Source organism: Colossoma macropomum, unplaced genomic scaffold (genome assembly GCF_904425465.1).
Source record: "Colossoma macropomum unplaced genomic scaffold, Colossoma_macropomum, whole genome shotgun sequence".
Classification (NCBI taxonomy): Eukaryota; Metazoa; Chordata; class Actinopteri; order Characiformes; family Serrasalmidae; genus Colossoma; species Colossoma macropomum.
The window spans coordinates 4,281,454-4,307,924 of record NW_023494798.1 but is presented as its reverse complement, the minus strand read 5'-3'; the positions used below and the strand labels follow the sequence as shown (position 1 = coordinate 4,307,924).

The following is a 26,471-nucleotide window of genomic DNA, read 5'->3' as shown; positions in this document are numbered from 1 at the left end:
GCTACAATGCTAATGCAGCTAATAGGTAATGGAAGCTAATGGCCACCAGTTTAGCATGATGCAGATGAACTTAAGTGGCTTCTGACACTGTATGACACCCTGTATCCCTAACAAGGGACAAAATCCAATATTTATGAAGGACTTTGTTGCTCTTTGAAACTGTGTGACGCCCATTTCCTGTCCCTAATCAGTCACTTTTGGCTCTAATATTCCGATGTCTTTAAGTCCAGGTGGTCTGACCCAAACTTGGTAGAGTGATAGACGTCCAGGAATGTGGATGATGACCGCTGGACCAAAAGAACTGTGCCCACTACATCTTACCCCTTCACATCAATACTGCTCCCTTAACCACTGAAGACCAACCGCATTTATTTTCCAAACAGCGAGGGTCTCATCAGAGTGACTCTTAAGATGGAGGACACTCAGGACTTTGACCTTCAGGATCTCACAGAAACTCTTTCATCATCTCTAGAGTAATTCCTGCGCTTCATCGTCCTGCGGCACTTCACTGAAGAGCCCCATTGCCCACTTTATTGGCCTTGTCTGAGCTCTCTTGACTTGCCTTTGCTTTGCCCCCATTTACCAGATATTCCTCTGCCCTTAATATTTCCTCTCCATATATGTCCAGTGCCTTCTGGGCTGGATACTAGACTACACTGAATACACTGAATACTAGGGCTGGGCAATATGACAATATTTATCATTAGCGTAATAAATTACATTAAAATATGTCACAATATTCTTGTCTGAGCATATCATGGATATCGTCAGTGCTTAAAAAGACTTCCTAACTGCATGTTTGATTACAAAGAGAGCATTTTTAGTCCTGTTATTGGATTTAGCGCAGCGCAGGATGTGAAATATTGAATATAACTTACTATATTCATAGTTTTTGATTGTATTCTTTAACCCTTGTGTGGTGTTGGGGTCTGTGGAACCCATTTTCAGTGTTTACCAAAAGAAAAATTGATGCGATTTATAATTATTTCAACCTCGTATTCCTTGGTCTTTGCTCATTTTCTGTGAAGAACCTATAAAATAACCCATTTTCAGTGTCTTCACTCTGTTCACCCCCTACACATTTATATTAAACATGTGGTGTTGGGTGAACGGGGAATAAAAGTGTGGAGGTGCTGTGTCCTTCACTCTGTTCTCCTCCTACATGGCCTGCTGTTAGTGTGTGTGTGTGTGTGTGTGTGTGTGTGTGTGTGTGAGGGTGGACAACATGGACAGGCTGCTGACTGGCTACAGCTGCTAAAGGAGAACCCTACGCTGGACACTTGTGATATTTTAAACATCTGGTATTATTACATAAATTGTTGTGGCTGTCTTGATTTAAAAAAAACAATAATGTGGTGGGACCATCAGCCCAAAGAAACAAACACAACCACACCAGGATTAAACATGCAACTTCTTCATCTTTTCCAAATAGATATCATGGCCTTATTGCATATGGTGAAAACGTCTTAAAGTATTGTGACATCACATTTTTGCTATATCTGCTGACCTCTATGGAGGCCTCAGCACTGATAACAAGGAAATCTGAATAAAACCGTAGATATAATTACTGTACTGTGCAAAAGTCAGAGACCACCCTTAATTTATTTGATTTTCAGTCAAAACGGTCATTAAGTACAAGTTTTTCTAATAATTTTTATGAGTTGATTCTGAGGAGATATAGACAATCCACTTATATAAGGAAGAGGAGAGCCAAAGGTGAAAAAAGCAAGAGTTTTTAAAACTGTAGTTGAAAATGTTCAACTTCAGATCTGAAAACATCCACAGGTGTTTCTGTTCATCCTTCCACTGTGAGAAGACGACTCAGCGCTGTGGGTCTGAAAGGATGTGTAGCTGTCAGGAAGCCTCACTGAGAAAAGGAAGAATGTTTGCACTAGAATACTGAAACTGGACATGTAAGATGTGGAGAAAGTTTTTCTGGACTGTTGATTGTAAATTTATCATTGGAATTCTTTGGATTGTAAGAAGAAGCTACTAAGACTGAAATTCAGATGTATGGAAATCAGACAAAGAAGATGCTGGTCTTTCTTAGAGCAATAGACTGTCCACTCCTCCATACCTCACTGAATGTTGGGATTACTGATATCATGGGAAGCAGAACGTGCAACCAACTTCTAAGACTGAGTTTTGGAGGTGTGGCTGCAGATTTCTTGAGAAGCTGAAAGCGAGTCTCATAAAATGAATGGAAGCTGTAATAAAGGTAAAGAACAGACACACTAAACACTGAAAAATACATTCAATTGAAATTATTATATGAATAAAGAAATATCTTGTACTTAAAGTCTGTTTTAATGGAAATTAGGGTGGTCTCTGACTTTTGCACATTACTGCATACCTACCTATACCTATATCTATATCTGTATCTATATCTATCTAGTACATTTAGCAGCTGCAAGTTGCGCAAAATATATGTAAACACCATAACTGCACATTATAATGTAATAAACATGCACATGAAGTAAGCCTACTATGAAGACGTCTATAACACAGCACCCCCTCACACTTCCCCATCCTCCCACTGTCTCTCTTCTGCTCCTCCTCAGTCTGAGTGTTTTTCCCACAGCACCTGTTACGTATCCGTCTCCTGATGATTTACAGGGAATTCCCTGTGGGAGAGAAAGTTCCGGAAAGAAGCAGACACTCACCGTGTCGCGAGGCCGTATCTGATTTCAACCTGTTTGATCAGACCAGAGCAGGAAGAGGTCGCAGGGTCAAAGTCATAGACTTTGAAAATGGAGAGCAGTAGGGAGCTGTAGGGTGGGTGGTTTCCTTCAGGTCCTTTGTTCTGTCTGTGAGATTTGGCCCATGTCTTATCATCCGGCTCTGTCTGGGAAAAGGGGCTCATCATCCATTTGTAGTTTTAGGACAAACCAGCATAAAGAATGATTAATGAGGCAAAAAAGACAGTGGAAGTTCAGACATTACCAGTGTGAATTGATTGAGTTTGACTAACATCAGCTGTGAAAGCCCTTGTAGAAACTGGGTCCTTCTTAACGTCAAAATAGCGGTCAAAATTTAAAACGTTATACAGGAATTAATACATTTTTTGGCTGTGCCTACTGTAAAGCCAGAGTGCATTGAACAGCCATAGTTAAAGTGAACGTATACAATTTCCCCTTTACCACAAATGTAGTGGATCACCATCACATGTGTCGAATCAGAAGCTTCTTACTTTTTGTTCTGGAGCTACGTGACGCGACATCGCTGACAAATAATGTTATATAATAAGGTTTATGCATGCAAACTGCATGACAATATTAAATGAGAATTCCACCAATTTTTCTAGATTTCTGCAAAGTTAAATGGTGAAGATGAAAGCAAAGCCATTCAGAGTGGTTTAATGTGAAATGTTTCATTTTAGAGAAACTTAATGAATAAAAACATTTCACAGTGGTGGTGATGGGAACCAGTGACCATATTACAGAAAAGTCTCAGATCATATCTTATCTGCTTTGTTGTCATGGTAACTTAAGTTAAGACTGAAGTTAAGGACTTAAGTTAGGACAGAACAACTTCTGTAATTCAAAAAAAAACTTCTGTAGTTCTTAAGTTTATAGTCTTATCTTATTTCCAGATAAGAAAATGGTTTTACAGAAACATCTTAAGTTGCCAAAATATCCTAAATATTTTCTTAACTTTAAGATAAACCCCAGAGCGTCTTAACTTCTGTTTTTATCATCTGTTTCTATTTTTTTTTTGCAGTGTCAGGCAGCACAGTTCTCTATAAGTAGCATAATGACGCTACATTTATCTACACTGAAAACGGTGCTTTGACTTTTTTTTTTAATAGCGTTTTTTAAGGACTCAAATGCTGCACACTCGATCTCCACCGTCCCTCTTATTACCTTCGGGTGTTAATGTTTGATAAAACCTTGTTAGATACAATATTACAGTGATGGTGATAAATAGTGAGGAGACAGAGCTGATCGTGTGTCTGTTTATTAGGAGGAGTAACATTAGCGCGCTCGGCTAAAGCGTTTGGGAAATGGAGACTGAAACTGAGAGCAGCGACGCTCTGATAAACAGCAAGAAGCTCTGACTTAATATTCTAAACTTTCCGTTTATCGCACTTTAGTTTTATTTGACCTTTTTTACATCAGTAACAGTTGCTAACGTTCGCTGTGTGGCTAACTAGATTGATTATGTGTTTATGTTTTAGCTGTGTGCGTATGGTCGGTTGCTAGGTAACAGACATGACAGTTGATTGTCGACTTCAATCGAGAAAGTTACGATTTTCTAGCTTCAGATAAGATAAGATGCTGTGAATTAAGATAAGATTCTTAAATTAAGACTTAAGACTTAAATTAAGTTTTGCTTCTGTAATACGAATTTGTGAAAAATCTTATCTTGACCTGTCAGACCTGTTTCTGTAATACGGCCCCTGGCGTCCACAATTTTTTAACGCCTCTAAAAGCTCCCTTACAGAAATCTGTTACATGACAGATCATACACGCTGTCTGATGTCTGAGGCATTGTATCACGATATTTTGCCTTTTTTAACTCAGGTACAGTGAAGTGGTTCGTAGTCCCCAAAGAAATTTTGCATTTTACCATTATCAGCATTACATACAAAATTCAGAAGACACTTGTAGGTGCACTGGTGGTTTTGGATAGTAAATAAAATTGTTATTGTGGTTATTAAATCTGTGTTTCTTATAATTAACCATTTCACATCAAACCACTCTGAATGACTTTGTTTACATCTCAGGGACTTAATTATGCAGAAAAGCTGGATCAGTGGAAATTCCCCTTTAAAATGCACTTGACTTTCCTATTTTTTTGTCTGTCCTTTTATTTGTTTTGCTCATATAAGCAAATCTGTTTGAGATTTCTTAGCAATTCTGCTTGATTTGAGGCAACTGTGTGATGATTTAGGCATGCAGTTTGGTGCTAATGATGCTAACTGTTGTACAAAAGCTTCCAGGCCTTGTTAGCTACATTAGCCTTGTAGCTGCAGTGCAGAAGTAAATTTCAGCAGCAAATTTCAGACACCAAATATAAGCATTTCATATAATACCTTTTCCTTAATGTAGCTGTTAAAGGTGTCAAACTTTTTGGATGTCTGGTTCCTATCACCACCACTGTGAACAATTCTGACTCACTGCCAGAAAAGCCTGGGTTTGATTCCCAGCCGGGTGACCAGTGGAGTGGAGTTTGCATGTTCTCCCTGTGTCTGAGTGGGTTTACTCCCACAGTCCAAAGACATGCAGTCAGGCCAGTTGGAGACCCTACATTGCCCCTAGGTGTGAATGTGTGTGAATGTATAGGTCTGTGTATGTCCACCCTGTGATAAACTGCCAGCCTGCCCAGGGTGTTTCCTGCCTCCCGCCCAATAACTGCTGGGATAGGCTCCAGCTCCCCCTGCGAACCAGAAGTCAAATCAAGTCACCTTTATTTCTAAGGCACATTTAAAAGAAAACAAGTGCCGGCCAAAGTGCTTCACAATAATATCAATAAAAAAACACTACTAACTACACAGAATGCTTTTAATTTTTGCTATATTCTCAAGTTTAAAGAAGCTAGCTCTCACAATGGTGTTTATTTGCTTGTCAAACTTAAGTTAAAGTTCTCAAAATCAAGATAATGCCAAGATTTTTTACATGGCTTTGTACATAAAGGCCCCAGATCATTAGCTATAGTTCTGGCCGATTCAGTTTTTTCCGAAAATAATAACTTCTGTTTTGTCTTGGTTTAGGTTAAGAAAGTTCTTAGACATCCAGCAGTTTGAATCTCTCAGACAATCAAAAATAAAGTGCAGAGAGCCATTTTCACCAGGTATAATCGGGAGGTAGAGCTGTGTGTCATCTGCGTAACAGTGATAGGTGATTTTGTGCTTAGGGAGCATATATAAAGAGAACAGAATAGGGCCCGGAATAGATCCCTGAGGTACCCCGCGAGTAATCGGTGCTGAGGAGGAGGAAAAGTGACCCATCTTGAAAATGTTCTATGTTCCAGATAAGAGGCAAACCACTTCAGCGCTGTACCCTGGATGCCACACTTCAGGCAATCCAACAAAATGGTGTGAAAGACTAGGTCTAAGAGAATTAAAATAGCATACTTTCCAGAATGGCTAGAAGGGGCTTAGAAAATATGTGTGTGTGCATCAAACCACTCTGAATGTCTTTGTTTTTATTTTCACCATTGAATTCTACATACATTTTTTAAAAATTGGTGGCATTCCCCTTTATTCTAAGACCATGCCTGCTGTAAAGTACGTCTTGGCCAGGAATCAGCGGCACCGCTTCATCAACTCCTGATTGGGGCTTGAAACTTCTGAGTTGGTTTGGGACTGAGATTTGGTCCACTTCATTTGGAATAATTACTGACATCAGATGAGGTCAGAGTCAGGGCTGCCTGGAGTCCTTGTGTAGTGGTTTTTTTTGGTTACGAGTTCAGAGTGACGCTAATGAAATTCCTTCCATGGGAGCAGACCACCCTTGTGGATTGTTCAGAGCAATCAGAGGAGGGCTTGAGGAGTTAGTGTGATTGCTGGTGAAGGGCAGTTTGAGGAGAGCTGCTTCTTTTCTCAGCCCAGTGAGGCTTCCTCGTCGTCTTCACCCCGTCTGATTAGCGATCATAAATAATTATTTCTTAAATGTGGCCTTTAATCAACTCTGGTCCGGTATGTGTCACAAACAATCTGAGAATGTGCTTTTAAAGAGTACTCCAGCATTTGTCAACCATATTCTCCATCAGTGACATCTGTACCGGACTGTTGATTACTATAGATAATCATTTCAATGTGCTTGTTTGTGCTTTGAAAAGAACTGAAGACGTATTGACTCGAAAATCTTATAGTAGAAGTCAATGAGCACTTGATGAGTTCTGTGAATAAACATTAGAAATAGGCCATATGTTAGTATTAGATCAGTTCATTCACTGTTTAACCCCTTAAAATAGCAGGCTTATTACATACTAAGGCTTATTATTCAGTAACTACAGGGACCTCAGTGCAAACTGGTTAAGCTATTCTTAGGTTATACACTGATCAGGCATAACATTATGACCACCTCCTCGTTTCTACGCTCATTGTCCATTTGATCAGCTCCACTTACTATATAGGTGCACTTTGTAGTTCTACAGTTACAGACTGTAGTCCCATCTGTTTCTCTGATACTTTGTTAGCCCCCTTTTACCCTGTTCTTCAGTCGTCAGGACCCCCATGGACCCTCACAGAGCAGGTACTATTTGGGTGGTGGATCATTCTCAGCACTGCAGTAACACTGACGTGGTGGTGGTGTGTTAGTGTGTGTTGTGCTGGTCTAAGTGGATCAGACACAGCGGTGCTGCTGGAGTTTTTAAACACCTCAGTGTCACTGCTGGACTGAGAATAGTCCACCAACCAAAAATATCCAGCCAACAGCGTCCTGTGGGCAGCGTCCTGTGACCACTGATGAAGGACTAGAGGATGACCAACTCAAACTGTGCAGCAGCAGATGACCTATCGTCTCTGACTTTACATCTACAAGGTGGACTGACAAGGTAGGAGTGTCTAATAGAGTGGACAGTGAGTGGACACAGTGTTTAAAAACTCCAGCAGCACTGCTGTGTCTGATCCACTCGCACCAGCGCAACACACTCTGCTGAGAATGATCCACCACCCAAATAGTACCTGCTCTGTGAGGGTCCATGGGGGGTCCTGACCACTGAAGAACAGGGTAAAAAGGGGGCTAACAAAGTATGCAGAGAAACAGATGGACTACAGTCTGTAACTGAGCGTAGAAACAAGGAGGTGGTCATGATGTTATGCCTGATCAGCCTTTGGGCCTTTAAATGTTAACCTTTATATTGTTATTTCAATAACAATCAGAGATGTTTCATGCAGTGATTTCATGTTTCAACTGCCCAATTGTGTCTATTATAATTGAATCTCTTTTCCAAGTACAAGTGACCATATCAAGATTATTGTTCATAGTGATCAGCCAGATGATACAGGTGTGTTGTGTGCAGGCTGTGTCAGTGTAAAGCCGAATAAGAGGATGACCCCAGACATCTACACATCACGTTTTTGATTGAAATCCATTGTGGACGTGTCTTGTCTAGTTCAGTTAATGAAGGGAGATCATAATACAGCACCCCTCAACCTCTCCAGCACACCACACACAAACACAATTTCTCCTGATCGTCCTTACCCCCGTCTCTCTCTCTCTCTCTCTCTCTCTCTCTCTCTCTCTCTCTCTCTCTCTCTCTCTCTCTCTCTCCATGGTCTCTGGGTCTCTGTGTTCTCTGTGGTTTGTAATCTCATCAGGACAAATACTCACATCTGTCGCTTTCAGCTCTGTGCGTCAGACTGAGAGTGTCTGTGTTCGTACCGTTAGGATTTTATCTCGTTCATTAGCTCTGGATCCTTGATGATGATGACAAAGCTGATAGTACCAATAACGATGATGGTGGTGATAATAATGACGGTTATGAATTTGCTGATGATAATCATGACGATTTAAGACTTGTTCCTTAAAGATTATGACGTTGAAGATGATGATAGTGATGGTGGTGACGGTGACGATGATGATGATGATGATGATGATGATCATGATGGTAATAATAATTGGTGATGATGGCAGTGATTATGGGGAAAAGATGATGAACGATGCTGATGATGACTTAACACTTGTTCCTTGATGATCATGATGTTGATATTGGTCGGTGATGATGACGATGATGAAAAATGACGGTGGTGATGATGATGATGATGGTAATATTGATGATGGTGGTGACGGTAATAATGAGGATCATGAGGATGGTAATTATAAAGGTGATAATGTTGATGATGATATGAAGATTTTGATAATGATGGAAAGAATGGTGATGATTTTGATGATGAGGATGGTTATGATAGTGATGATGATTATGTGATGGTGATGATAGTGTTGATAATGATGATGGCTGTGATACTAGTGATAATGATTATGATGATGGTAACAATGATGGTGATGATAATGATGATGATGATGATGAGATTAATGGTCATAAAGATGATGATAACCATGTTGATCATGATGATGACAGTTGTGGTAGTAATAATTATGATGATGATGGTATGGGATGTGGTCATTATAATAGTGATGACCATGATGGTGGTGATGATGATGGTAATGGTGATGATGGGAATAATAATGGTGAGGATCTTGAGGATGGTAATGATAAAGGTGATGATAATGATGATGTGAAGATGGTGATGATGATTGTGGTAATGATGAAGTTTTTGAATGATATTGAGGATGGTTATGATAGTGATGATGATTATGTGATGATTGTGATGATAATGGCAGTAATGATGATGATGATGATGGTTGTGGTACTAATGATAATGATTATGATGATGGTAACAATGATGATGATGCTGTTAATGATAAAGATGATGATAACTATCATGATCCTGATGGTTGTGGTAGTAATAATAAGGATTTTGATGATGATGATGATGATGATGATGGTAATAATTATAATGGTGACGATGATGACGATAGTTGCGGTAGTAATAATTATGATAATGGTAATAATGAGAATGATGATGATAATACTATTAGTGCTACTATTAATAGTGATAATAATAGCAATAATGATCACTGCAATTATCATAAGCTTTGTGAATCATCATCATCATCCATTGAATTTAGGATTTCATCTTTTACATTTTCTCTTTTCCTTCACAGTAAGCACTTCCTCCACAGTGATGGTAATGATAATGATGATCACTGCTACTACTACTACTAATCATCATCATCATCATCATCATCGTCATCATCATCACCATCATCATCCTCTAAAACAACAGAGATCTGTCATTGCAAACATCACTCATCCCACTGTCTTTGGAGGCTCTATGCATTTGGAGTATCTCATTCTTTTTTCCTCACCTGTTCCTTTCATGTCCTCTTTTCCAGGTTATTCCTCCCTCAGACCATCCATCATCACTTCATCGTAAGGGGGTGGAGGATGGACGGACACGGCAGCCCACAGTACTGCCGTCACTTCCTGGCAGACAACAGCACCTTTCACGGTCAGTCTGGGTTTAGATCTCTATCAGAGATGCTGAGGGAGGCTATTGTCCATACAAAGTGGAACGTCCATTACTCAAAGTAACAGGATAAAAAGGAGAGCTGATCTTTCTGGTGAATTAGTTCAGCTCATGTGACGAGTAGTCCTGTTTCTGAGTCTCACACTGAGACAGCAGCCTATAATGATGCTTTATGTCAGAAATTTCCAGCTTTGTTATACGGCTGAGATTTGAAGTCACTTTAACACACCTGAAAAAAATGATTTAAATCTTGATTGATGATGATTATTGGGTCATCAAGCGTATTAATATTTGAAATTGGTTCCACAATGGCCTTTTCGGGGTGCACTGCTCCTCTATAAGAGTGACTAAATGAAACACTAAAGAAGAGAAGAGCAGTCGAGTAGCAATGCAAGTCTTATTGTGAAGGACTTTTAATTGCACTAAATAATGCATAAATAAAAGCCATTATGGGATCCGTTTCTTTCCCTTTGTAATGAGCAAATCCACAGATCTTTCAGCATTTCTGCAATATTAAACTGTTACGGTGTAATTGGGAGTGGTTTGATGTAAAATATGCCATTCTAGAGAGCAATGCAGAATCGTTGACAGTGGAGGTGATAGGAACCAGACATCTGAAGGCCTTTGAAAGCTCCCTCACAGAACGTTATTAAAGAAATGGTTACAAATATGCTGCCTAATATCTGATTAACACTGTTTATATTGGAGAAGTACATGTAGAATGTTGCAGGGCAGAATGGTAGTAAAGGAAAATACTTTTTTGGATTTACCACCTTAAATAAATGAATGAATAAAGAAAAAGAGTGAAAAAAAGGGAAGTCATTTTACATGATGTCATTGGTTCATGTCACTTATATGCTGCTTAAAATTTCAGCACCCCCAACTTAAAACACCGTCCTGCGTCCCTGATTTGTCTCTTTATGGTTATGATGATGATAATGGTAGCAGTGATGTTGGTGGTGATGATAGTAGTAATGCTTGGTGATGATGACGATGATTTAGCACTTGTTCCTTGATGATCATGATACTGATGATGATGATGATGATGATGATGTTGATGATGATGATGGTGATGATAGATAGACAGTTAGATAGACAAATAGATAGATAGATAGACAGACAGACAGACATAGATACATAGACAGACAGACAGACAGACAGATAGACAGACAGACAGACACATAAATAGACAGACAGACAGATAGATAGACAGACAGACAGATAGACAGGCAGACAGATAGGCAAACAGACAGACAGACAGATGGATAGATAGACGGACAGATAGATAGACAGACAGATAGATAGACAGACAGACAGATAAATAGACAGACAGACAGATAGATAGACAGACAGACAGACAGATAGATAGACAGACAGACAGATAGGCAAACAGACAGACAGACATATGGATAGATAGATGGACAGACAGACAGGCAGATAGATAGACAGACAGACAGACAGATAGATGGACAGATAGATAGACAGATAAATAGACAGACAGACAGATAGATAGACAGATAGGCAGACAGACAGACAGACAGACAGACAGATAGATAGATAGATAGATAGACAGACAGACAGGCAGATAGATAGATAGATAGATAGATAGATAGATAGATAGACAGACAGACAGATAGATAGATAGATAGATAGATAGATAGATAGATAGATAGATAGGCAGACAGACAGACAGACAGACAGACAGACAGACAGACAGATAGATAGATAGACAGACAGACAGACAGACAGACAGACAGACAGATAGAAACTTACATATATTATGCAGAAATAAAAAAAGAAATAAAAATAGACAAAGATGAGGCAGAAATAGATAAAAGACATAAAATATGAGACAGTAGAAATAAAACTATATCTATAGCATATTATAAAACATAACTATGAATATCAGCAGTGTATACAGTGCATGAAAGTGTCATTACAGTAGCTGTTATGATATATTGCACAGTGTGTATTAACAGGAGAGGTGATATAGCGATGTGCTTCAGCTCAGTTCAGACAGCAGGAGGTCACGCTATATTTGTGTTGTACACATGGCGACCCCTGGTTCCCATCAGCACCACTGTAAAGAAGTCCAAGTCAGCAAGTTTCTCTACAGTAAACCATTTCATATCAAAGCACTCTGGATGACTTTATTTACGCGGGGATTTGTGGAATTCTCCTTGGACTTGGATGTATATTTAGACTGGAATGCAGTTTGTCTAAGCAGACACAAGGGGGCACTCTCTTACACCACTATCTGCTGATCACACCTACAACCCAAAAATCAGTCCTTTCACATCTCATTGCATTCGCTGAAATGTGAAAATACCAGCAGCATCAGCATCAACACATTACAATGAATCAGACAGTTTGAGTGTGAGTGACTGTAATATTTTCACCACAGATAAGATTATTACGAATATCCAAGTGAGAACGGAGAAGAAAGAATGGGGAGGCGTTTGATCTGAGATGCTTTAAGATCCAGCAGGAAACGATGTGCTATAATGTCATTAAATATATATTTAGAAATGCTCTCAGCAGCTTTACAGGACTGTTTATGTGCCGTCAGATTAAGGATGAATGATCCGCAGGAGGCGAGAGCGAAGCAGGACAGCTGTTCAGGAGAGCATGGGTCTTTCATTGTAACACAGCTGTGCTGTGTGAAAGGGGTTTGCGTACAGTTTAATCAGTGTAACAGCATGTTTAAAGCACAAGTTTCAAACGTCCCTGTTTACCCCAAATGTAGCCAATCAGCCAGGACATGTTTGGGGTCCGATATTCAGCTCAGTTCAGAGGTTCGTGCAGAGCCCTGCTGGTGACATCAAGTATAAATAAAAATAATAGGAATCTCATTCTTATGTCTTAGTAAGTCATGGCCACGACCTAGTTATGTGTGGGAATGACATAATTAAGCCTTGACCACAGCCTAACAAGGCATGACCTCATTCCCATGCCTTACTAAGTCATAGCCAGGACTTAATTATCTTGCTCCCACACCTTACTAAGTTGTGGCCACGCCGTATTAACACATGGGAACAAGATCCTAATGCATGGCCACGACTTAGCATTATTTTTGTTTATACTGGATGTCATTAGAAGGGTTCGAGGTTAATGTAGCTAAAAAGTAATGCAAGCTTATAACCAGCAATTAGCATTGAGCAAACTGCATCAAACCATATCGATTTGGGGTAGAGGGGACGGTCAGTGACCACTCTTCATTTATTTCATTTTCCAAAATGTTCATTTTACAATATTAAGGGAAAAAAAAAACAGGAAATTACACAAAAGCATCATCATCTAAATTTTTTACAGTTTTTGTTCTTTTTTGAGAGACTTACTTTCAGATTTTCAAAGAAATCCGAAGGGATATTTTTCTACACTACCAAAGTTCAGTCTTAAAAGTTGGTTGCGTTTTCTGCTTCTTACAAACCAAGTAACCCAAACAGATTAGTAGACCTGGATCAAGTTATTGGACCCTGAGCACAAATGTTTGGTGGGCCCCAACCTGGCTACACTTTAAGGCCGTGCGATATCATGGCAGGTTCCATGAGGGCTGTGCAGCACCACAATGGTAGCACACTAACCATGGTGCCGGGCATCTCACCACTATAATATAATTACGCATATTAATTTTATAAATTATTATTATAATACGCATAATTTTAAATAGAGACAAAACAATAGCAAGATTACGCACATAATTAACGTGAGCACAGCTTAACATAAACCCAAAAATCAGCAACATTTGCATGCAAAACATGAACCGCAGTAAACCATCACCAAGCATCCTAGGCTAAAGCGTACTGACACAGGGGGCGTGGAATTACTGTTTTCTTTTCAATTTTTCTTTCCTCTGAGTGGAAGCAGACAGTTTGCAGATCAGGACTGACAAGGACGATGCGTTTCTTTTAAACTGGGAGGCTGACATTTTATATTTGGCTTTGGAATGGACATCCTCAACTTTGTTGAAGTATCAGATCTCACTTTTAACCCCCAGGCACAACTTTTGAACATCTGGAGCTTCAAATTCAAAGTACCTTCAAAGGAAAAACTAGTTCAGTGCTAAAAACCTGAAAGCTTGGCTGAGTGGACAGTGGAACAGTTGGTAAGCAATGATTGGGAGAGAAAATGAAGCAGATGTGCAGGGTAAATATGGAGAGCATCCAGATCATAACACAGTGACAAATTTGAAATGAGTTCATTTTTTTCGTTGGGCTGCTAATAAAGTTCCCACCGCGAGTCAGAGCAGCTGTTTAGATTCTCTCATAATTGTACACGGTGGCCCCCCCAGTGGCTCGGGCCCCTGGGCACACACCCATAAAACCCATGGGATGTTAATCCAGGCGTGCATGTTAGAGTTATTAGAGGCTTCCATCTTTTCCATATTAGTAAGTGTGGAGCTCTGGTTGGGATTCATTTTATATCAGGATATCAGTCCGGCAGCGATTGTGAGATTCAGTTAAAGGGCATTGGGTCAGAAGGTGATGTACGGCGGCAGTCGGGCCATCCAGTCGTCTACCCTGAGCTACTCTGCCTGCCTGTTTTACACCACACTGCTCAATGGCACTGTAATTCAGCCCTCATAGCCTAAAAGCTTTTATCGGCCAACCTGAGAGAGAGAGAGAGAGAGGAGAGAGAGGGAGGGAGGTAGGGAGAGAGAGAGAGAGAGAGAGAGAGAGAGAGAGAGAGAGAGAGAGAAAGATTGACCTGTCTAGAGAAGGAGGGGTGAGTGTGACAGTTACATGCTGTGAATCCTCTCATTTGGTCTTCAGTTTGCCTTCTTCTCTCTCTCTCTCTCTCTCTTTCCCTCTTTCCCCCTGTCCGTCTGTCTATCTGGTTATCTGTCACAGCTGGTGACAGTTTGTTTCTCCTCAGAGAGGTGAGTGATGGAGGAAGGGAGTGAAGGAACAATAGTGTTTTGTGTGGAAGAAAGGAGTGAAACTGCATTAATGAGCATTAAATTCTGTGTTATTATGTGTGTAAGACAACTGTGTGTATGTGTGTGTGTTGCACATGTTGATAAGAGAGGGAATACAGGGCCCACCAGCAATATCTCAGCAATCAGAGCACACACACACACACACACACACACACACGACACACAGACACACACACACCTGTGTTCTTATAACTAGCTCACATCTCAACTACTTTTTGGATAACAAGATTTTTTTTTTCTGTTGCTTCTGAATTTTACTTGCAGAAACTTATTGCTCAGTTTTGATCAGTAATCAGACTTTTGCACATGTAAGTACGTGAATAATAATATGTAATAGTAATATGTAAATATACATATGTCAATATGTAAATATATTATATAATATATACTACAGCTGTGTCATCAGTCATGTCAAAACACACACACACACACATATATATATATATATATATATATATGACAGTGACGACATATGTAATAAAATATATGTAATACTTTTAGTATATATTATATTATTATATTATATATTGTTATAGAAAACCGAGTAAAACCATTTACGTATTTGAATTTTTCACATTTTTGATGTGACAGTGATGACGTGTAAATTTTTATGTTGGAATTTATATGTGTTAATGTACATCTCGCTGTTGTCGGAGGAAAACCTCATATCTCAAAAATGGTAACTTTACAGCAGAAGCAAAAAACGTACTTTACTTTTAATGTAAGTCAATGGAACCAGACTTTTCTCCAGGTAATTTTGGGTCATTTCTTTCAGTCCATTCATGATGCAATATGTTATTATAAATATATGCTGGTATAGATCGTCGATCATCGCTGAATGCATCCAAAAATAAATATAATATATAGTTTTTTCTACATCATTTGAGCTTAAAATTTCATGATGATTGGACCAATAGAAATGCTCCACTACTGCCTGGAATAAAATATCTCTACATTAACTTATATTAAAAGTAAATAAAATTTATCATTATGTAAATACTTGTTTTTCTTTGGACAGTGACAATATATACATCATATAGATGATATTATGTACTAATAGATGAAGACAATGTGTGTAAAAATTAAATGGAGAGCTTTTGTCAAAAGCACTTTACAAAGTCAGGAGCATTTTGTTGCCTTGTAGGTTAGACCTGTTTTTCTCACACACACACACACACACACACACACACACACACACACACATACCCAAGAAATAAGGGTTTGGATGGTTGAATGGTTGGACGAGACCTAACAGTCCACACAGAGGGGGGCAGTGGATGTCTTGCACCTTCAGACAGTATTGATCTTGTCACCTACATTCCAGTCCACTCTATTGCCCATCAATAGCGGTCTGCTTCCATCCTGTCCAGTCAGGTCACTGTGAGGCTTGATCACTTTATTCAAGAACATTCTTTCATCAGCAGAAGGGCAGAGTTCTTCAAATAGCTGCTGTCACAGTGTTCACATCACACACACATGCACACACACACACGATTACACATGCACACTCACATACACTGCACACATATGACACCCACGCACGATGACAGCACATGCAGTGTTGCTCAAAAAACAAGAAGCTGTTGGTGTTCGGACTGACCAGTCCAGAGTATGTTTGGGATTACTTGGATCATCCGAGGCAGAAATGCAACCAACTTCTAAGAATTCTGTAGAAAACAGCGAGAAGCTGTAATAAAGTCAGAGTGGACACAGTGAATACTGAAGAAAAGTATATTGTGTTTAGTTGTTGAGACTTTTGTGTAAATTTCTGTTAAATGTGTTTTTCTTCTTTGTTCCTGATGTTGAAAAAACAATAACTTGTACTCAAAAGCTGTTAATAAGTTCTAATGATATAAATGTAGGGTGGTCTCTGACTTCCCACAGTGCTGTACGTGAGAACACACACGGTGACTGAACACACACACACACACACACACACACACAGGCATGCACATCATGACATCATGCACACACTCCCATGCACACAAGACACTCATAATGGTGCCAGAGAGGGAAATTTCTGCCCACAGCAATATCTGACCAATCTGATAACTGTCAGTACTGACAGATGCACACACACACAGGAACACACCAGTGGAGCAGTAGGGGGGCTGGTACAGGTTGGGGGGGGCAGCTTGCATGTATTAAGGCCCAGAGACATCATTATGGTGGGGTATGATGGCCACCAACTGGCCTACTTCACTGTAGCTGAATGGTTATAGTATAACCCACTGCAGTGTCATAATCAGAGGAAATTGTTTTTTAATATTAAATTGTCTGATCCACTCAGACCAGCGCAGCACACACTAACACACCACCACCACCATGTCAGTGTTACTGCAGTGCTGAGAATGATCCACCACCCAAACAGTACCTGCCCTGTGAGGGTCCATGGGGGTCCTGGCCACTGAAGAACAGGGTAAAAGGGGGCTAACAAAGTATGCAGAGAAACAGATGGACTACAGTATTTGCCAGTATTAAGTGTGACCACTCTTTACCTTTATTACAGCTTCCATTCGTTTCAGAAGCCTTGCTTTCAGTTGTTCAAAGAAATCTGTTTTTCCACACCCTCCAAAGTTCAGTCTTAGAAGTTGGTTGCATTTTCTGCTTTTCACCATCAAGTAATCCCAAACATATTCAGAGATATTGAGGTCTGGACTCTGGAACGGCTGTTTCATTGTTCTGAGAAGACCAGAAATGTGATCTGTCTCCTTTTCTCAGTGAGGTTCTTCTTGATCAGCTACACATCCTTTCAGACCCACAGCGCTGAGTTGTCCTCTCACAGTGGAAGGATGGACAGAAACACCTGTGGATTTTTTCTTCTGTCTCTCAAAAAATGAGAGGCTTAAGTGCTGTTTATCCAGCGGGTACAGGTTTGGTGGTCTACCAGGTCTTGCGGGTGGTTGCTAGGATCCCATTTGATCTGTATATTTGAATCACTTTTTGAACTCCTGTTTTGGAAACTCTATTTTGAAAATTAAATAAACGAAGGTTGGTGTCATCTGCACATATATACTTGTATGCAAAAGTTTAGGCGCCCCTGGTCCAATGATGTTTTGTTGATTTTCTAAGTCAGGGGTGCACAACTCTGGTCCTGGAGGGCCGGTGTCCAGCGCAGTTTGGTGATTTAGCTGCTCCAACACATGTGATTACATTTATGGGAAACCTCCAAACTGTGCTGGACGCCGGGCCCTCCAGGACAGGAATTGTGCACCCCTGTTCTAAGTAAAATGCACAATTACTGTTTATTTGCTGACAGTTTGGCATATTGGAAAAATAATAAAACACAAGTTGTTGTATGTGCAAAAGCTATGCCACATTTTTCATTTATTTTATTATATTTTATTTTATTATATTTTTTTCCAGTATGTTAAACTCAGCAAACAATTAGAAATTGTGCACTAAAATTTACTTACTAGTCCCTGTAGAAGGTGTGTTAACCTATTTGCACATAGAAAAGCAACAAAATTTACAATTTGGAATTTGACTGGGGTGGTTCACACTTTTGACTGTATATACATCAATCAATCAATCAATCAATCAATTAGTAAATTAATGTATATTAATACAAACTACTGCAATACAAGGAGAACCAGGCTGTCACCCATAGCTACACCCCTGACACACCCACACATATTCAGCAGACATTCCTCTGATTAGAATGCAATGAACACTGCTCCGCTGATGCCTAGAGCACATCCCAGTTCACACACACACACACACACACACACACACACACACACACACACACTCACACACACACACTCACACACACACACACTATATTTGATAAGTGTTTATTTCCCCATCGCTGTTGCTGAGATGATGAATGAAGGGCTGCAGAATCGCAGGGGAACATGCGCCGGGCAGAAATGACTCTCTAACTGTCATTTCAGGGGTCTTATAGGCTGTTTCTCACACACAGGTTACGTGTGGCTGTGGCCTGAAAAAGAGAATCTCCATTGACAGAGCAATTTAGCGCAAGGCGATGCTTTTTTCTGTGTCGTAGAAAAATGTCCCCATGGGTTTATGTAAGCACTAAAATTAGGCCAGCAGAGGGATGCTCACCCATGTCCCTGCTTAGCCTCGGAGGTACTGCACTGTTCACAGCACCCTTTACTGGATTTTTTTTTTTTTTTACTCTGTGTTTATTCATTTGTTTGCACTCTCCATCACCACCCTCCACCTCTGATTCAGGTCCTGAAGGGCTTGCTAATTAGCTGGCTGGTAGAGCCATATGTGTTAACGGGAAGGAGGGGAAGACACTAAACTGTGCTGGCACAGAGAACCACTGATTTAAAGCAGAAGTTATCATTTATGCACTATTCCCCTCATCCCAAATGTAGTCGATCAGCCAAGACACATCTAGAGTGTGAGGTTTCCGTCTTTAGTTTTGTTCCGGGTACAAAGTTAATTTAGCTGATAAGTAATAGAAGCTTATAGTGACCAATAAACTACGAACTGTGTTTAGTGGCCTCAAGGTGACTTGCTGTTGGCAGGCCCAAAGTTTTATTACTCACCTCTATAACCTAAGAATAGCTCAACCAGTTTGAACTGGGGTACCTGTTGTAACTGCATAATAAGGCTTAGGATGTAATAAATCTAGGATTTTAAGAGGTTAAGTTTTGTTTGGACCCAGTAGTGTTCAGTCTTAAACCGATGGACAATTGTCCAATCAGGATTTTTCCTCCATGGTATCTTAGGCCTAGCTCTAATAGTCTACTATCACCTAATGCTCTTGTTACGGGACGGCAGGGAGGCGGACCCAAGTGCAGAGAGGAAAACCTGTGAGTAAAGGTCTAAATGAATTAATGGAGTGTGAATGGAATGAATCTGCATGTTGGTGTTGAGGTTGCTCACCACCGGAAAGCACAGGCGAACACGGGAAAAACACCTCAGCGAATGAGAATTTAAAAAATGGTGGGAAAAAGGCAAACAAAGGGGACGTTGAAAATAGCGTGCTCAAACAAAGGCAGAAAAGTAAAATAAAAGATAATCAGAAAACAAAAGACACTTCCTCTGTGATTCTGAGAGGAAGATCAGCTTTATGTTTCACCTGTTTGCACTTTGTGGAACAAACACTTTTTGTATGGCTCAGAGCCGTTTCTTGTTTCAGCCTTCTTTTTGGCCTTTAAGTACTTTTGGGGCAATTTATTCTTTTTTAGCCCTCTTTTTCTACTGTCTGTTGTTTTGGGACAGTTTCTCTTTTTTCAGCCCTCTTTTCTTTTTCCTTTCCTTTTCTTTTCTTTTCTTTTTGTCTAAATACCCACCTGGGCTAAGTACCATACTGGTCACCCCTCTACAAAGGTGTGACAAAGGGCTGCTATTTGCCACAGCCTTAAGTAGAGGAGTCCACACGTGTGCCAGGTTGGGCCTAATCAGCCCGAGGGCTTCTGGGAATTTGAGTTCCCTGAACTTGTGGCACCTTGCCGCCATCACCGTCTGCTGGTGGCAGGCTGGGCCCTTGCAGCTCTTCTGTGCACTAGTTTAAAGTACCCCACTAAAACACTTAGACAGGCTGTGAATATGGAATTATTACCAGCATACTCTTTAGCTTATAAACGACTGTTAATAATTTCACAAATAATTGTGAAATTCAGTTTAATCCCCACTCATCCCCTCTGCGCAAGTTTCCTAAATGAAATAATAGCCATTCATCTTTTGTCTCTCCTTCTAGGCACGGCGGCATTCGTGTTGAACCCTTTCATAAGACAGTGGCCTACAGCTGCAATTTTACACTTCATTTCATAATCAATGCGAGCGTTTATCATAGGAGAAGGATTTCCCTTTGAGCGCGTTCCAAACTTAATAGGATGTTGTAAATTAGCACATGGAGCCTGTCAGCTCCAGATAGCATCTGGTTTTCAGTCCTGGTCCTCCTGAAATGGACATTTTTTAGTGTTTTTCTGCTCCAATATACACATTTTTGAGTCGACTTTAAGTCTTTAGAAAATGTTGATTCATCAATGCATTGAAAATAAAATCAGTCTCCATAATGTTCTAAGGATATGCAGTCATTCTGACAGATTGCAGTACACGACAGGAAGCTTCGGAGGCGATATAGCTAGGAAGTTGAGGAAGGGGCAAAGCTGGATTGGTGGGCTGGATCCATACAAACTGCATATCTCCAGAGTTCAGAACATTCCAATCCGTGAGATTTTACAAAAACTAATAAAAGTTGCTACCAAAGCTGTCACATAATCTTAATCACGTATGTAAAGCTGAGGTTAGCTTGTTATTCGCCAGCTTCTCATTTGAATTTTCCACTCCTCCTTAAATGGTGCTGCAGTTACACTGAGGGGTCTTAAACATAGAACGAGTTATGAAAGTTGGTGAATATGAAGCCAACATCAGCTTACCTTAATAAATCAATCAACTTACCTTAATAAATCAATCAACTTACCTCAACAAATCAATCAACTTACCTCAATAAATCAATTAACTTACCTCAACAAATCAATCAACTTACCTCAATAAATCAATCAACTTACCTCAACAAATCAATCAACTTACCTCAATAAATCAATTAACTTACCTCAATAAATCAATCAACTTACCTCAATAAATCAATCAACTTACCTCAACAAATCAATCAACTTACCTCAATAAATCAATCAACTTACCTCACTAAATCAATCAACTTACCTCAATAAATCAATCAACTTACCTCAATAAATCAATTAACTTACCTCAACAAATCAATCAACTTACCTCAATAAATCAATCAACTTACCTCACTAAATCAATCAACTTACCTCAATAAATCAATCAACTTACCTCACTAAATCAATCAACTTACCTCAATAAATCAATTAACTTACCTCAACAAATCAATCAACTTACCTCAATAAATCAATCAACTTACCTCAATAAATCAATTAACTTACCTCACTAAATCAATCAACTTACCTCACTAAATCAATCAACTTACCTCAATAAATCAATCAACTTACCTCAACAAATCAATCAACTTACCTCAATAAATCAATCAACTTACTTCACTAAATCAATCAACTTACCTCAATAAATCAGTTAACATACCTCAATAAATCAATCAACTTACCTCAATAAATCAATCAACTTTCCTCAATATATCAATCAACTTACCTCAATAAATCAGTTAATTTACCTCAATAAATCATCAACTTTCCTCAATAAATCAATCAACTTACCTCAATAAATCAATTAACTTACCTCAATAAATCAATCAACTTTCCTCAATATATCAATCAACTTACCTCAATAAATCAATTAACTTACCTCAATAAATGAATTAACTTACCTCAATAAATCAATTAACTTACTTGAATAAATCAATTTATTTACCTCAATAAATGAATTAACTTACCTCAATAAATCAATCAACTTACCTCAATATATCAATCAACTTACCTCAATATATCAATCAACTTACCTTAATATATCAATCAACTTTCCTCAATAAATCAATCAACTTTCCTCAATAAATCAATTAACTTACCTCAATAAATCAATCAACTTTCCTCAATATATCAATCAACTTACCTTAATATATCGATCAACTTTCCTCAATAAATCAATCAACTTACCTCAATAAATCAATTAACTTACCTCAATAAATCAATCAACTTACCTCAATAAATCAGTTAATTTACCTCAATAAATCAATCAACTTTCCTCAATATATCAATCAACTTTCCTCAATATATCAATCAACTTACCTCAAAAAATCAATTAACGTACCTCAATAAATCAATTAACGTACCTCAATAAATGTGTTCTTAATCAACAAACACCTTATACTTTCTCCTGGAGCTAGGCAGTTGATAGCGTCACTGTGACGGGACAGAGTGAGAAGAAATAGCTGAATCCTTAATGGTTTAATAGGTTTTAAAGGGAAACTCTGAAATGAAAAATTGAACCATAAGTACATCTGTTGTAAACATACCTACTTGCCTCCTATTGTGGTGGCACAGAACCCCCTACAGTGCAGTTTTCTGGTTTAAATACTAGAAAAATCTTGGAGGTAGGAGGAGGTGGAGGTGGACTTTTTGGGGACGGGCTGTTTTGATTTTTTTTTCCATTAGCTGGTGAATGCTGAAGGACGGCAGATAGCTAGCATTACTTATAGGAAGCTAGCTGTTTAGTAATTTGGGCTGGACAATTAATTTTTGTACCAAAATTGCAATTTGAAAAGGTGCAATTTTAAAATCGGAAGACCTGCAATTTTAACTATAATATACTTTACAATGTGTGTGTGTGTGTGTGGGTGTGTGTGTGTGTGTGTGTGTGTGTGTGTGTGTGTGTGTGTGTGTGTGTGTGTGTGTGTGTGTGTGTGTACTTTATCAACAGTGTTGCCGAAACAAGTTTAAGGTGGGGACGTTTAATCTAACAGCATAGACTTCGACCAGTTACAAGCAACCAAACACCCCTGTGCTGTGACATCACAACAGCAACTTACTGACAGTCTGACGCATTACATTCAGTGTTCAAGCCTCAAGCTAGAAATAGTGGATGTGCTGGTCTTCTTGGCTGAAAAACAGGACTTTATAGAAAATAATCACGATTTAAATTGCGGTCAGAAAAATCGCAATGAGATATTTTCCGTAAACTGTTCAACCCTAATTGTGACTGTCTTCAAATCATGATAACAGTAGAGAATGGATTAGCCAAACAACAGAAATGACTCAGATGAGATAAAGCTAAAATCTAAATTTAGCAAGGTAGCTATTTTACTACATAGCTAGCTCATCTGAGTTTGGCTTCTTTTCTCTGGGCTGTTTTGTCCGAGGTAAGAGTTATGCTAATGCTACCTTGGTTGTGTTTATTAGCCTATAGGTCAGTGGCTAGCAGTCAGGATTGGTTGACACCACAGGGATTCCTAGTGGTTGTATGATGCATGTTTGATGTTGTATTGAGAAAACATTGATGGACGACAAAAAATCACCAATTCAAGTCGAACTGAAGAGGCCGAGAGATGTAAAACTGCATGACACATAACATATCGCTGTTGTCGGAACAAAACCTTGTATCTCCAATACGGTAACTTTACAGGAGAAGGAAAAAACCTACTTTACTTATAATGTAAGTCAATGGAACCAGACTTTTTTTCAAAGTCATTTTGGGTCATTTCTTTTGGTCCATTCAACATGAAATTTACACACAACGAAAAGGGTAACAGGTACTTTCAGATTATGTCAAAAACTGGAAAACGACAAAAATGGAGAGACGAGGTTTTCTTCAGACAACAGCGATATTAAACTGAAGCTTTAGAGCAAAGTGCCCCTTTAATCAAGGAATAGTAATAAGGTTAATTAAATATAGATATAATCTAAAATGGGCCAAAATTGGAACGCCTGGTGAATGGCCTGTCATTTAAAGCCTCTTCTTAATGCCTTCGGAACATTGATAGGGCTTCATAGAGACTTTTCCTGGCTACTTTTTAAGTCACGAAGAACCAGTTTGTTATTTTAATAGAGGCCTAATAATTTAAAGCCTCATAAATGCGACTGAAGTCCCTGGTGCGTTCCACATTCTCTGGCTCATAGAATTCAAAGCGGATTTGAAGCATATGCGCCTGCTTTAAAAAAAATCCATGGTGTGATCTATTTATGAGCCTCATCGCCTTTTCCTTTGGCTTCACCCTCTCTTCACTGCGCTAAAGCCTCACACTCATCTCTGCAGTGTATTATTGAGAATATTTGGGAATATTCTTATATCCTAAACTGAGAAGCCCACCAAATTTACATAATGGACGAAAGCAGTGTGGAAACTTCAGGGCCTTCTAGGCCTTCAGAGAAGGTCTAATGATTTCTATATGATGATGTGTTTATGATTGATTCAGTTTACTTTAATTTAATAGAATCATCATAATTGTGTTATTTAACCTCTACAATCAGACAGTATCTAGGTGGATCCGGCCAAGCAAGCTCTCCCATTGGTTAGGACTTCAGGAGCTGAACTGAAGGCCATCACCATCAGATTAATGACTAACATAATAAGGAAGTGACAGTGGAGTCAACCAATAATGGTTTGATTTCCAATGGGCGGGACCAATTTTGTGAAACAGAAAACATCACTCTAGGCCTCCTGGAAGTTCTAGATATGTCACTAGCTGTGAGTACAAGCTATAGTTTAACCAGTGTTACAAACAAGGTAAAATATACTTTAATATCTGTTAGATATTATAATGTTATAGTAGCAAACCAAACAAATGTAATGTTTTTATAAGCTTCAAAAATCTGTGCTTGATTTAGAACGGCCAGCAAATGTTTATGTGCATTGCCACTAGCTTAACACTAACACACTACCTAAATCCCATAGGGTATGTGTTTTTTCACATTCTTCGATACTTATAGCTTGAAATTAATGCCTAGCTTTAATAGTCATGGTTCATTCTTGGACAACAATATGTCAGAGTCATCTTTAAGCTTGAATTTTGCCTCTACTTTTGTCCATTTTCAGGATAACAGTTTATCATACTTTGTCAAAATCAGGTCTATTTAATATCACTTTACAATTTGACAAGGTTTTAGAGACGTTTATGACAATGTGGATATGCCATTTTCACAGTGCTGCCTTATTTAGATCCCTACCTCTTGTTTTGAGTGTCATCTTGCCCCTTGGAACTGAGTTACAAGGGGTAGTGGTTGAAATCTTCCCTCTGAAATGGGACCCTCAAATAAAAAGAGCATCACTTCATTAACAGCTACTAGCGCTGCTCTGTAGGCAACGCTGCCAGTCTGCAGTGACAGCAGAGGAGGGTAAAGTTCAGCTCCTCACTGCTGGGCTTTAGTTACATTTAGGGCATCATGTGCCTTCAAAGAGGGGGCAATTATTTATTATCACCACCCCTAATTCTTCAGTGATATGAAGCTGAAGTTAGATATTCGCCAGCTTCTTGGTCAACTTTTCTCGTTCCGGAACGGGAAATTTAGCTAGCTAGCTACCAAGACATTAGCGATGTTTTATGCTTGTTATGAAGAAAATGATCATAATACGTTGAAATGACATTAAACTAAGATAATACAGTGGTTATCGTAATTTTTTTACGGAGAAAATTCTCACATTTGTGGGTTTCTTTGGTCGCTTGTGCAGCCATCTTGTTTTTTTCTCATAACACTCTGTTTGGAGTGTCCCTCTGAAAAACCTTAGTTTGGAGGGCCATGGAGCCCCAACACTTCGCCCTACCCCTCTAACTCAATATAAATTGGGACACCTTACCCCCTAGACGAGGACACATATAATGGAGGGGTAGCGCTGAGTGGTAGGGGCAAGGGGTGAAATGGGATTGGGCCTTTGACTACAGTGTGAACCCTTTAAACATAGGGATCCACTTCAAATGCAGCCGATCCATCAAATCTTCAGCCGTCTTTGATTATCTGGATTAGGTCTGTTAGATTTGTAGAAGTAACCTGCAAGAAGGTGGATCTTTAGGTGGGCTGGTCACCACTGGCCTGTTGTTCAGGCTCTCTGTAGCTGAAAGCAGTCCTACTAAGGAGCCTCTTGGTGAGA

At 39.3% G+C, this 26,471-nt stretch overlaps 1 protein-coding gene across 2 annotated transcripts in view; it reads left to right on the top strand.

Moving 5' to 3' along the window:
- plch1 (phospholipase C, eta 1) overlaps positions 1 to 26,471 on the top strand; it is a 167,054-nt gene that overhangs the window by 15,564 nt on the left and 125,019 nt on the right. For both annotated transcript variants that reach the window (XM_036584664.1, XM_036584663.1), the window contains exon 2: positions 9,906 to 10,021. In XM_036584664.1, the coding sequence (XP_036440557.1) occupies positions 9,958 to 10,021 (64 nt within the window). In that variant the 5' untranslated portion in view covers positions 9,906 to 9,957. The remainder of the gene's footprint in view (positions 1 to 9,905; positions 10,022 to 26,471) is intronic.